At 42.2% G+C, this 13,056-nt stretch overlaps 1 protein-coding gene across 1 annotated transcript in view; it reads right to left on the bottom strand.

The window, feature by feature from the left end:
- Positions 1-13,056, bottom strand: part of col28a1a (collagen, type XXVIII, alpha 1a) — an 82,648-nt gene that overhangs the window by 26,873 nt on the left and 42,719 nt on the right. The window contains exons 16-19 of the mRNA XM_072371099.1: positions 9,166-9,234; positions 3,941-4,012; positions 2,334-2,402; positions 1,890-1,961 (exon numbers count right to left, since the gene is read on the bottom strand). Of these exons, the coding sequence (XP_072227200.1) occupies positions 1,890-1,961; positions 2,334-2,402; positions 3,941-4,012; positions 9,166-9,234 (282 nt within the window). The remainder of the gene's footprint in view (positions 1-1,889; positions 1,962-2,333; positions 2,403-3,940; positions 4,013-9,165; positions 9,235-13,056) is intronic.

Below are 13,056 nucleotides of genomic sequence, written 5' to 3'. Positions count from 1 at the left end.
CTGGCAAAGACACACAAGAGCACCGGCCCGTTTCCCTCTCCTCCGGCATTTCACTGTGTGAGCAAATGTGAGCGCACCTTTGACCAGAATGTCCAAGATTTCCAGTGTAGGGAGCAGAAAAGTAGGGGATAAATACTCTGGTGACCTTACCCTGATGTTCATGAGCTCTTCTCTGGTGAAAGAGCTCTGGGTACCATCGCAAAAAAAAGTTAAAATGCAAAACAAAACAAAAAAGTGCGCACCAACATGCCGAGGCAGCCGTCCACTGTGCCATCTTGGAGGTGCAATATAAGCATTTGTTGTTCAATATTGATGAGCTCCAACTGCTTCGAACGCTCAATGATGGCGTCACGTTATGGAGGAGTATATACTAAGCATTAGGCTACATAATGTAGGCAGTAGGGCTATTTTGAACGTGAATTTATCACTGCATTTGCAGAAACATTTTCTCAAAATATTGTTTTTAAATTTGTCAAATAAAAATAACATTTTAATTCTTTCCCGATATCAGTTCAACGGAAAACATGAAATACCACAATGTGCTGTCAACATGTTTTTTTTTTTAAATGGTTAATCTGGTAGACTATAGGTCAGACTATGAAAACAGTATATATTTTTTGTGGTGGTCCTGTAAAATATGATGATATGCTGCTCTGGATTCTTTTAATTTTTTCTCCACTTGATTTAAGCTTTTGTTTGGGCGCGGATGACGCAGACAGGAAGTTGGACTTGTGAAACGCAAGGAAATTCAGTTGGTTTTCAAAATAAAACTACTTTCTGCGACCATGACATCTCTGACTCGCTCCCGGTAGATCAAAATGAACCTTTGTATTTTGGTTGTTAATAATTACGATGTAATGGTTGAAATAGGTTGTCCCCACCGAGGTAAAAATAATTCAGCAGAGGGTAGAACGTGTAAACCAGAGGGGGAGGGGGGAATCCCCTCCATCTCCACCGGCAAATTGCACCCTGGTCATAGTCACAGTCACAGTCATAGTTGATGACAGGTTTTTGTCAGGTTTTGTTTTGCTAGGGTTTTTGAATACCGGCTCAGCCGCGCCTTTTGTTACAGCTCTTTGAAATAAACCAAGTTTTTTTTTTTAATATCTGCATCCGGGTCCTTCCTCACCACCACGACACACCTATCTGAGAAAGATACGACGAAGAACATGAACCAACCTTCAGTTATCAAGCCCCTCTCTGTGGAACCAGCTGGTAGTAAAGTCCAGGAAGCAACAACTCTCTCTACCTTTAGGGTTAGTCCTAAAACTTTCCTCTAAAGCTTATAGTTAGGGGTGGCTCAGGTGACCTTGAAACATCTCTTTGTTATCCGTTCAATAGGCTTAGACTATTTAGGCAGCTCCCATGATGCACCTCTCTTCACTCTGCTCTCTTTACTCTCCATGTACATATGACATCATTGTTGTCATTAACTTGTGTTTCTCTCTCTCAGCAGGTATCCCTGGCCTGGTGTTGTGGTGCTTGTTGTCCCCTCTTTACTGTTCTCTCAAACCCCAGCTGGTCAAGGCAGATGACCACCCTTACTGAGCCTGGTTCTGCTGAACTATAAGATAACATTTGATGCAATCTGTTGGTTTCCTTAGTTTGGAACCTTTTTTTTTTTTCTTTTAATTGGCATTGTATAAATCGTCCTAATTTGGATTTTAATAAATTTGATTTTATTGGATTAGGATTGTACTACAGTGAATTGCTTTATCATTTGAAGTGCCTTGTGATGATATTTGTTAACTGAATTGAATTGAATTGTTCTACTGGCAGTAAAAACGTTGACAGCATCCTTTTTGTTTTTGAAATGACAGTGGATATTAAAAAATTGACAGTTTGTGCTGTTACATGTTGCTCTTAATGCCAACTTGTCTCCAACATACCTTTGCTCCAGCAGGTCCAACTGGGCCTGGAGACCCTAAGAGTCCTCTTGGGCCTCGATCACCTCTATCTCCCTGTGGAAGACCACAAACACACAGCATCACATAAATCAGTACCCCTCACACTGTAGGAAGGAAGTAAGGAACTTAACCCCCCCCCCCCCTCTTGTCTGAAGAGTAAATAAGATGCTACTAATACAATTAGTTTTACTAGTCTTTTTGCACACATCTAGAACAATTAAACTATAATCTGTATAGGTAGGCCAACATGTACCTAAGTGGTTACATGCAAGTCTGTGATTTTATGCCATGTGTGCTCAGGAAAGCCAAAGGTGTAGGAGTCTTAAAGCAGCCTTGATCATGTACAACATAAAGTAACCAGGACATTCTCCCAAAGGGTGTTTATAAAATCTGGACTGCAGCTGCACTGTGGCTGGCTGAAATGACCTTTTCTCCTGGTATGCCTCTCCCCGGTGCTCCCTCTGGGCCTCGCAAACCTGGCAACCCCGGCTCTCCCTTGTTAAAACAATAGATGAACATGCATCAGTAGCATTAAACAACCACATTTATCACAAGACAGTTAGTTACTTGACATGTGAGAGTTATGATATGTCATCATAACACATGTGAGAAAGAAATTTTGAATAAGAGTGTGAGGTAATTTTTTTGTTGTTGTTTTATGTAACTCATATCACAGGCAAGACAGATGGCCTAATTTAGGCATATTCAATACCTCTCCTAACTTTCAGGTGTCACTTCTGGGTGTTATATATACAAATCCAAATTCCTGGTCCTGATAATATGTTAGAAGCTCATAAAGCATTGCTACGTTCACTCACAATCCTATTGTGAGTCACTCACTATGACATTATAGTGCAACACTGTAACACAGTATAGTGTTACCAGCTAACAGCTCCCATGACCATTTCTGATGCTCAGTTCACCAGTAGAAAGATACTAATTATTAGTTTGTAAACATTATTTGCATTCTTTACAAACAATTGTAGTGTCTGATATTTACCACCTGTGCAAATTCTTTTTTAGGAATTGATAAGTCTGATAACCACCAGCTGTGTAGGGGAGTCTCAATCACTCAATCAAGGACATTGTGACAAGGCTAAATCAAGGACATTTTGAGAATAACAGACTCCCCAGTTAGTTTGTCCAAGAAGAGGCTCAATAGATACGCACACACCATGCCCGGGCCTGGTTACAATGCCTCCTGGTCGCCTCTCTTTGGAGGTTTTCCGTACGCATCCTACTGGGAGGAGGCCCCAAGGCAGAACCAGAATTTACTGGAGGAATTATATATCCCTTATTGCCTGGGAACACCTCGGGATCCCCCAGAAGGAGCTGGAGAGTGTGGCTGGGGACAGGGATGTCTGGCTTTCTCTCTTGAAACTGTTGCTTCCTGACCTCAGATAAGTGGATGATAATGGCTGGATGGATGGGTGGATGCATATTTTTAATCCGTAATATGATTTCAAATATTAGGCTCATTATACAGTATTAAACCCATGCCACAGAATTGTATGAAGTCTAACATAGTGGTGTAAGATCTGTATTATAACAAACTGATTCAGTATTTGCAAAATGGTAGGTCCAAAGTGGTCACGAGCAATACGTTTCAATTTGCACAACAAGGCTGTAACTGTTTATAGGAAGATAGAGGAGAAAAAAAAGAACTTTGACACTTTCTTTTTGCAGTATTGTACATAAGGTCTAATGCAATAACTGTTTAATTTCATGTCTTTTGCAATTTTGTAGTGACCACACAATTTCAAATAGAGATTTTGGAAATATTACAAAAAATTCAAAATCTTTGAAATAAAAAACAAAACTGTGTACTATAATGTTAGTGCTGCACTTAATCCAGAGTGAACCTTACAAAATGTGACCAAAGACACCTTCTGTAGGGACAGGTGGTGGTCTGTGGATGTCTGGTTAAACTTGCCCCACACAACTTGGTCCCAGACAGAAGGCAGAAAATAGATGAATGGAAGGATGACCATTGACCTTTGAGTCCAGTCAAGTCACCAGGCCTGTATACTCACCTTAGGACCAACAGTTCCATCTTCACCAGGAATGCCAGGTATCCCAGCAGCCCCATCAGGTCCTGACTCACCCTAGAAAATCACAAACATATCAACTCGGAACTTGTGTCCAACAATGACATCCTGTCATTCATTCTTCTGAATATGGTTTTACGAAAGTGAGCTTTGCTACAATGACATTATGTACATGTGACATTATTGTGGTTATTAACTTGTGTTTCTCTGTTCCAACAGGTATCCTTTGAATGGTGTTATGGTGTTTTTTTTTCCCCCTCTTTTCTGTCTTCTCAAACCTCAGCTGGTCGAGGCAGATGGCCACCCTTCCTGAGTCTGGTTCTGCCAGAGGTTTCTTCCTGTTAAAAGGGAGTCGTTCCTTTCCACAGTCGCCTCATGCATGCTCAGGACGGGAGATTGGACCGAAGAGAAGTTTCGGTGCAATCTGTTGGTTTCCTTAGCTAGGAAATTGTTTTTGAATTGGCTCTGTATGAATGAATTGGATTATGATAAAAATCAAATCCAATAATAATATAACTATTCTGATACATCAGTCAGAGAACTGACTTGATGACCATTCTGTCTACACATGCAGATGGCATGAGGATCATTATCCACACGGGGTCTTTTGATATTCTGAGAAGGAAGACTGGCTCTGAGATCCTGAAGAAAGACTTCTCTGCTGTTGGAGAGACTGTGTAACGATGGGGCACACCGTGTCTCCATTTCAGGCCCCATTCCTACTGTGGGTAAAGGAATTGAACTTTTGAGCAGACTTCTTGGCCTGAATACATGGTTATCAAATGCATGCATCGTTCATGGGATTAAGTTCATTGATAGCTTTAATATCTTTTGGAACTGTAAGGAGCATTTCAGACCTGATGGATCCAAATTTAACTGGATGCAGACTACTTGCACACTTAAATCATACTGTTGGGATGGCAAACCAAAACATGAGTGTGCAGATAAGGGTGAAGGACACAGCAGCGAGGCAAACAACCCCCAGCCCTCCCCCTCACCAGACCCCTTACTCCACATCACCCAAAGTCTCCAAAGGATGTCTGTATCCCAGCCAGGACTCCAGCGACCACCATCTACCAAGAAACATAGGGTACCTCCTCCTCCTCTGTTGGAAAAATTATATAGTTATACTATGACAGAAGAGTCACTCCATCTGTTCACCTTCTATGATTCAAGCAAAAGTGTTTTGACTCTGGTACTAGACTTTCCCATAATATTATCTGGTGAGAAGCACCTCTTATGTTCCTTCCCATAACAAGGAATGGGGAGAGAAGCACCTTTCCCCATAACATTGAATATTCCTACCCATAATAATGAATGGTGAGAAAAGCGCCTTTTCTCATAACATTGTGTGATCAGCAAGCATAAGCAACATAAATAGCTGGAGCACCATTTTGTCGGAAGACAACTCTGAGCGATCTTCCCGACAGGTTGTGCGGACTTGTCTCTTTCTTGCAAGAAATAAATGTTTTGTGTTAATTAATCGTATCCAGCGACTCTGAGCCTAATTTTACAGAGAATTTTTCTAACATCCTCTTACATCATCTGTCCTGGCAGAGCAGGGCACCCCCTCCTCCTCCTCTTACATCATCTGTCCTGGCAGAGCGGGGCACAAGGGGATGTGTAGGATGTTCAAGGAGCAGCAGCAGAGTTCAAAACAAAGATAACATGCCATGATGCATTCAGGGTCCCTGCTATAGTAGTCTTACTACTGACAGTTGTTCTGAGAACAGGCTGGGACTGAGTAGGATTCCTGTACTAGTTAGTAAAAGAAGGACTCAAAATACAGTCAACTTGCCGGGTGAATCTAACTTATCTGTTAACGGTACCACGTACAACTCAGAATACAACAGAGACCAGTGTAAACTCCACTAAGCCAACTTTACTTAATATTAAATCTCTGTCCAATAAGTCACTGTTAGTTAATGACTTCATAATTTCACACAATTTAGATTTTCTTTTTCTGACAGAAACATGGTTAACAGAGAGCACAAGTGCTACTCTTCTTAATGAAACAGCACCCCCAAATTTTAGTTTTATGGATAAATGCAGAAATGGGAGGAAAGGTGGGGGAGAAGCTGCCTTATTTAAAGAATCATTCCAGTGAAAAGAGGTCTCATTTGGTGATTTCACTCCTTTTGAATATCTTAGTTTTATTTTAAAGGGTGTTCCTAAATTTCTGTTCTTAATCATTAACAGATCTCCAGGATACTGTGCAAGTTTTATTGATGAATTATTGTCTGTTATCTCAACTGATTTTAACCATTTGATCTTGACTGGGGATTTTAACATTCACATAGATAATATGACGGATGGTAAAGCCAAAGAATTTTCTTCTGTGCTGGACATGTTTTGTTTGTGGCAGCATGTAACAGAACCGACCCACCTTCAAGGTCACACTCTGGACCTGGTCATTTCTAAAGCTGTTGATATTTTTTCTGTTGTTGTTATTGATTTGACCTTGTCTGACCATTTCTGTATTTTATTTATTGATTACTCAGAAACAAACAACCAGCTTCTCAGTTAAGAAGAGGTACATTAATGAGAGAACAAGTGCTCAGTTCAGGGAGGCCATAGCTATGTTATCAACAGTGAGCACACAGTCGGTTGACGGATTGCTGGATCATTTCAACTTAAAATTTTTTAATGTAATGGAAGCTGTTGCACCGATAAGAATCAAAAGCACCTTAAGCAAACAGAAAACACCATGGAGAAACACCACTATGGTCAAAAACCTGAAAAGTGAATTCAGGAAGGCTGAATGTAAGTGGAGGAAAACAAAGCTTCAGATTCACTATGAACTGTACAAACAAAGCCTGCGTAGTTATAACAAGGAGCTGTGCATGGCCAGACAGCTGCATTTATCTGAAATGATCAATAAGAATGCCAACAATTCTCCAACTCTGTTTGTTATGGTTGAAAAACTCACAAATCCTCCCAAACAGTTAAACCCAGACCTCCTCTCCACTGAGAAATGCAACAAATTTGCCAACTTTTTTAGCCAAAAAAAAAATCTAAATAATTAGATAAAACATTCACGCCACAGAGACCAACAAGGAAACTAATCTGTGTCTAAAACCTGGTTAGCACCGTCGCCTCACAGCGAGAGGGTTTCAGGTTCAACTCCCAGCTGGGGCCTGGAGTGTGCATGTTCTCCCTGTGTATGCGTGGGTTCTCTCCGGATACTCCGGCTTCCTCCCACTGTCCAAAAACATGCATGTTAGGTTAATTGGTGACTCTCAAATTGTCCTTAGGAGTGAATGTGAGCATGTGTGTGGTTGTTTGTCTCGTTTGTCTTTGTGTGGCCCTGTAATGGACTGGCAACCTGTCCAGGGTGTACCCTGCCTCTCGCCCGATGACTGCTGGGATAGGCTCCAGCCCCCCCATGACCCGACAGACGGAAAATGGATGGATGTCTAAATCCTAGAAATGACTCTGACGTTATGTCACAATTTAATATTGTTGATTTAAAAATCCTGGAGGAAACAGTTTGGCATCTGAAATCAACAACTTGCACTCTGGACATAATATCATCTGACTTTTTAAACTGTTTTTTACCTCAGTAGAAAGTGATCTCCTACAAATAGTTAACAGCTCATTCATCAGGCATTTTCCCCAAGTCACTAAAGACAGCTGCCATTAAGATACTTCAACAGAAGAGAACTCTAGACGCCTCTGTGATGAACAACTACAGACCTATTTCTAACCTCTTTTTTATATCCACGATTATTGAGAAAGTTGTATTTATCCAGCTCAACCACTTTCTGACGTCATCACAGCACTGAAACAGCTCTGGTCAAAGTGTTAAACAACATTAGGTTGAATACTGTTGCACAGGCTGGAAAACTGGGCTGGACTTTCTGGAGCGGTCCTTAACTGTTTCAGGTCCTATTTAGAAGGTTGAAGTTATTTTGTTACAATTGGCAGCTATGAATCTGAGCGAGTGGCCATGACTTATGGAGTCCCCCCAGGGGTCAATTACTGGACCTCTTCTGTTTAACTTGTATATACTCCCTTTGGTTCAGACATTGCAGAACTTTAACATCAATTATCACAGTTATACAGACGATACACAACTTTATGTCTCTGTCACCAGACAACTGCAGCCCAGCAAACGTACTGTGTCAGTGTCTGGAGGAAATAAAAACCTGGATGAGAGAGAATATTCTACAATTAAATAAAAAAAAAACATTATTATTAATCATTATGTTTCGTAGCAAAGAGAAGAGGGTCAGCATTGGTACATATCTTGAGACTCGGGCCCTTACAATCACTGACCAAGTTCGTAACCTTGGAGTGTTGATAGACTCAAATCTGACTTTCAGCAGCCACATCAAAGCTGTCACCAAGGCAACTTTTTACCAACTCAGAAACATCAACAGAATTAAAGGTTTTCTCTCCCAAAAAGACCAGGAGAAACTCATCCATGCATTCATCTTCAGTAGACTCCATTATTGTAATGGTCTTTTAACTGTACTTCCCAAAAAGAGCATTAAACATCTGCAGCTCACAAAGAACACTGCTGCTAGAGTTTTAACCAGGACTAAGAGATCTGAACACATCACACCAGTTTTAAAATCTTTACACTGGCTTCCAGTCAGTCACAGAATAGATTTTAAAAGCCTTCTGATGGTTTACAAATCCCAGAACGATTTAGGCCCAAAATACAACTGTGATATGTTCAGAGAATTTAAACCCAGCAGAGCTCTTTGATCCAAGGACTCAGGTCAGCTGGTCCAGTCCAGAGTCCAGGCTAAACCTGGAGAAGCAGCATTTAGCTGTTATGCTGCAAACAAGTGGAACAAACTGCCAGTGGAGCTTAAACTGTCACCAAATGTGGACATTTTTAAATCCAGATTAAAAACATTTCTTTTCTCATGTCTATGCATGAAATCTGCACGGTATCTTTTAACTTATCTTGACTGTTGCTTGTTTTTATTAAATTTAATTTGGAATAATTTTATTTGTTTTCTCTTTATAGTTTTTATGTATTTTTCATGCTTCTTCCACTGCCCGCTGCAATGCTTTTATTCTATGTAAAGCACTTTGAATTGTTTTGTAGATGAAATGTGCTATACAAATAAATTTGACTTAACTTGACTACAATGAATTGAACTCCAATTGGCTTGAATTGGACTATATTATTGAAGTGCTTTGAGTGCCTTCAGTTTTATATAAATAAAATTGAAAATTGAAATTGCCTCTCCTACCTTTGATCCTGGTTCACCTATTACCCTCTCTCCTTGAGGTCCAGGGTCTCCAGGGAAACCCTGGTCACCCTGGAAAGAAACACAAATCAGAGAAGGAAGTCACATACTGCACACTACATGACCAATAACTGAAAGAAGGAAAAAAGATTTTTTTGTCAAGTAATGAGTATTCTACCATCCATCGATCACATTTTAAACTATCATACTCAGTTATTTCAATGATAATGAATACTTGAATGTAGTACTATGTAATACTATTAGACATAGTATTAGGGACATATTCTGAAATCTGGATAACCATCTTCAGACTATATTGTCAGCCAGAGACTTCAGACACAGGGGTAAGAATAAAGGAGGAGGGATTTCAGTGCTTGATCGCAGATTTATCTCAGATAGTGAACTGTCAGCAGTGAGGTTCCGTCAACATTACCAACTGAGAGAGATCCGTGTTACCTGTCAACAATGCATGTAGAGTCATCAGCTCAGTTATTGCCAGGCTACAAACACAGCACCCCAATGCATTCATTGCAAGCTCTGGATATTTTCGGCCACATTTCTATCACTGCTACACTTCAAACCGTCTGTAGTTTGCGAACTTTCTTTCTTTCTTTCTTTCTTTCTTTCTTCCTGGCTGAGTGCATTCTGGGAGTTAGTCTGTAGAGCACGTGGTGAGTTCGCTGAGAGTTTGAGTTTTTTCTGTCTGTTTTCTCTTTTTTTACGGTGTGATTGTGATGTGAGGATTTGTGTTTTTTGTCTGGGTAGTTAAGTATAGTTTTTCTTTTTTTGGTGTGTTTTGGTGGAGGGTTAGCCGTGTTTCACGGCAGGGATGGCATCCTCGGGGACGTTTTCCCTCTCAATCCAGCACGGGGTGCGGGTTCAGCCTGACCCGACAGTGCCAGCGGAGGAGGTTCTCCTGGCTGTAGGAGACCAGATGGGACACCAACCTGTCCCACACCTCGAGAATGAACAAAGGATTGGTGGTTTTTGTTAAAGAGGAGCGAATAGTGGCCGATTTGTTGGCGAGCGGTGTGACGGTGAACGGGTTGTACCTGCAGGTGTCCCCGAACTAGTGTCACAGATCTCGGACAAAAAAAATGGACATTATTTTCTTGGAAGAGACTCACAGTGACATGAACAATGAGGTGGACTGGGGTCTGTGGTGGAGAGGCCATCACACCTTGTCTCGTGGCACTAACCTGTCTGCAGGTGTGGCCACTCTGGTCTCTCCGGGCCTGGATATTAACATCACCTCCACCTCTGAGATCATGGCAGGCAGAGCTGTGGCTGTCAAAGCCCAAATTCAAGGTTTCAGTTTCTGCCTCCTCAAAATCTATGCCCCAAATTTGGGCTCAGAAAGACTGAACTTATTATAGGCTTATTATAGAACACCCTTATAGAGGGTGTCTGCCTTTGTGAAGCAGTGCAGTCAGGATGACTGCCTAGTGATGGGAGGAGACTGGAACTGCACGACTGATTTCACCCTGGACAGGACCGGGTAGGATCCCCACTTGCGGTCTACTGCAGCCTTGAGGCAGCTGGGAGCAGAGGTGGGGGTAGTGGACGCGTGGAGGGTCAAACATCCAACCGACAGACAATACACATGGGTGAAGGTGGTGAATGGGGGGCTGAGTGCAGCCAGGTTAGACAGGGTTTACATTTCACAGTCCTATAGAAATAGATTATTAAACAGTCACATTTATCCTGTAGGTTTCACTGATCACCATTTTGTCACTTTAGATTTTCACATCACACAAACACCCAAACACAGCTTGCATTGGCACTTTAACCTAAAGCTGCTGCATGACACCGTTTTTGTAAAATGTTTGAGGCTTTCTGGGAAATTTGGAGGGGGAGGGAGGGTTAATTTGAGTCTTTGAGTCAGTGGTGGAAGGTAGGTAAGGCACATATCAGGGTCTTCTGTAGCAATACACCAGTCACTCCACAACACAGGTCAGAAGGACCATACAACACTTAGAGCAGGACATCAGGGACATGGAGGACAGACTGCACACACACTGCACCAAATCCGTCTCTTAGGGGTGGGCTATATGGATTGCAACGTGAAGACGATCCGTAACAATCTGTCAAACTTCAGAGATCGTGGGATCGTCTCAGGCACATTCTATAAATTGCAGTTCTATGCTGATGCACCGACGCACCAGACACATTACGTCGTCAACCTGACCGACCAATCACAGCGAATTACGGGCAGTGACGCGCTTTCTTACCCGCCTCCTTGTTTGTGTGTGTAGCAGTAGCACATGGAGAGCCATTGCTGAAATCCAAACAGAGGAGTTGGTCGCTAAAAAAAATTCCACCTCCATTGGAATTGGTTTGGATTTTCCGCAACTGATCAAGTGCAAGCAAATGTAATCTGCAATGTTTGCACAGAAACGGTTCGCACATCGAGTGGCAACACGACGAACCTGTTCAATCACTTGAAGAGGAAGCATCCTAAACAGTGTGCTGAGAGCCAAACAGCGAGGGGCCCGGTGGCACCGGCACCGCATGCAGAGGCAGCAGCTAGCTAAGACCAAAACAGACAACATTAACACAGGCATTTGACAAAGGCACTCCGTATGACAAGTCAAGCAAGCGATGGAAAGAGGTAACAGAAGCAGTTACCTTTTATCTTGCTAAAGATATGGTACCGTTCAAGACGGTAGAAAAGGAGGGGTTCGAACGCCTGCTTCAAGTAGTTGACCCGTGGTACGAGCTGCCCAGCCGAAAATACTTCTGCAACACTGCCTGTTTTTCATTTTTCAATTTAAGATTGTGATAAAATTGAAATCGTGATTTCATTTAAAAAAAAATTGTGATATGATATTTTTGCCATATTGCCCACCTCTACCATCTCTCGGAAAAAGCAGATGGTCTGTCTCTGTCTGCCTGACAGAAAAATGACTACAGAGCAGGTTGAAATGAGGAGGCATACAGTAGACTTTAACAGCACCTTTTTCAGAGCGGAGGACATCCACAGAGGGTGCCAGGATGAGCTGTTGTGGGGACTTCCTCAGCTGAGCCCTGAGGACAGGCTCTCCATGGATGCCCACATCTCGCTGGAGGAGCTGACCACTGCAGTGGGATAGTTAGCGTCTGGTCGGGCCCCGGGGCTGGACGGCTTACCTGCAGATTTCTACAAACACTTTTGAAGGGTATTGGGTGCTGACCCGTGGGAGGTGCTGCAGGAGTGTTCAGGGACAGGTTTTCTGCCAGCCTACTGCAGGAGAGCCGTCCTCTCACAAATCCCAAAAAAAGGGGATCTGGCGCTTTTAAAAAACTGGAGGCCTGTGGCACTATTGTGCATAGACTACAAACTCCTATCTAAGGTGTTTGCCAACGGGCTCAAACAAGTGCTGGACGGGATCATCCACCGGGACCAGTTCTACTGTGTTCCTGACAGGTCCATTACGGACAACCTGTTTTTATTGAGGGATTTGTTTGACTTATGTAAATTGTATAGTATTGATATCGGAGTCTTTTTACTGGATCATGAAAAATCTTTCGACAGGGTGGATCATGGTTTTCTTTTTAGCACTTTATGGGCTTTTGGTTTTAGTGGGATTTTTTTGTCACTGCTGGGTTTGTTGTATACAGATGCTTGCTGTTTGATGAAGGTGGGTGGAGGACTGAGCTGTCGAGTAAAGGTGAGGAGGGGGATTAGACAGGACTGTCCTATCTCCTATCAAGTCATTGAACCCTTCCTTTGTAGACTAAGGTCCAAAATGCAGGGAATATTGTTACCTGGTTTACCTCAACGACCTCCACTGGTGTTATCAGCTTATGCTGATGACATCAATGTATTTATTAGGGACCAGGCAGACGTAGACAACCTGACAGAAAGCCTCAAAATATACCAGAAAGATTCCTCTGCCAAAGTCAACTGGGACA

Source organism: Leuresthes tenuis, unplaced genomic scaffold (genome assembly GCF_036924035.1).
Source record: "Leuresthes tenuis unplaced genomic scaffold, fLeuTen1.0.hap1 SCAF_18, whole genome shotgun sequence".
Lineage (NCBI taxonomy): Eukaryota > Metazoa > Chordata > Actinopteri > Atheriniformes > Atherinopsidae > Leuresthes > Leuresthes tenuis.
This window is presented reverse-complemented; position numbering and strand designations above follow the sequence as displayed.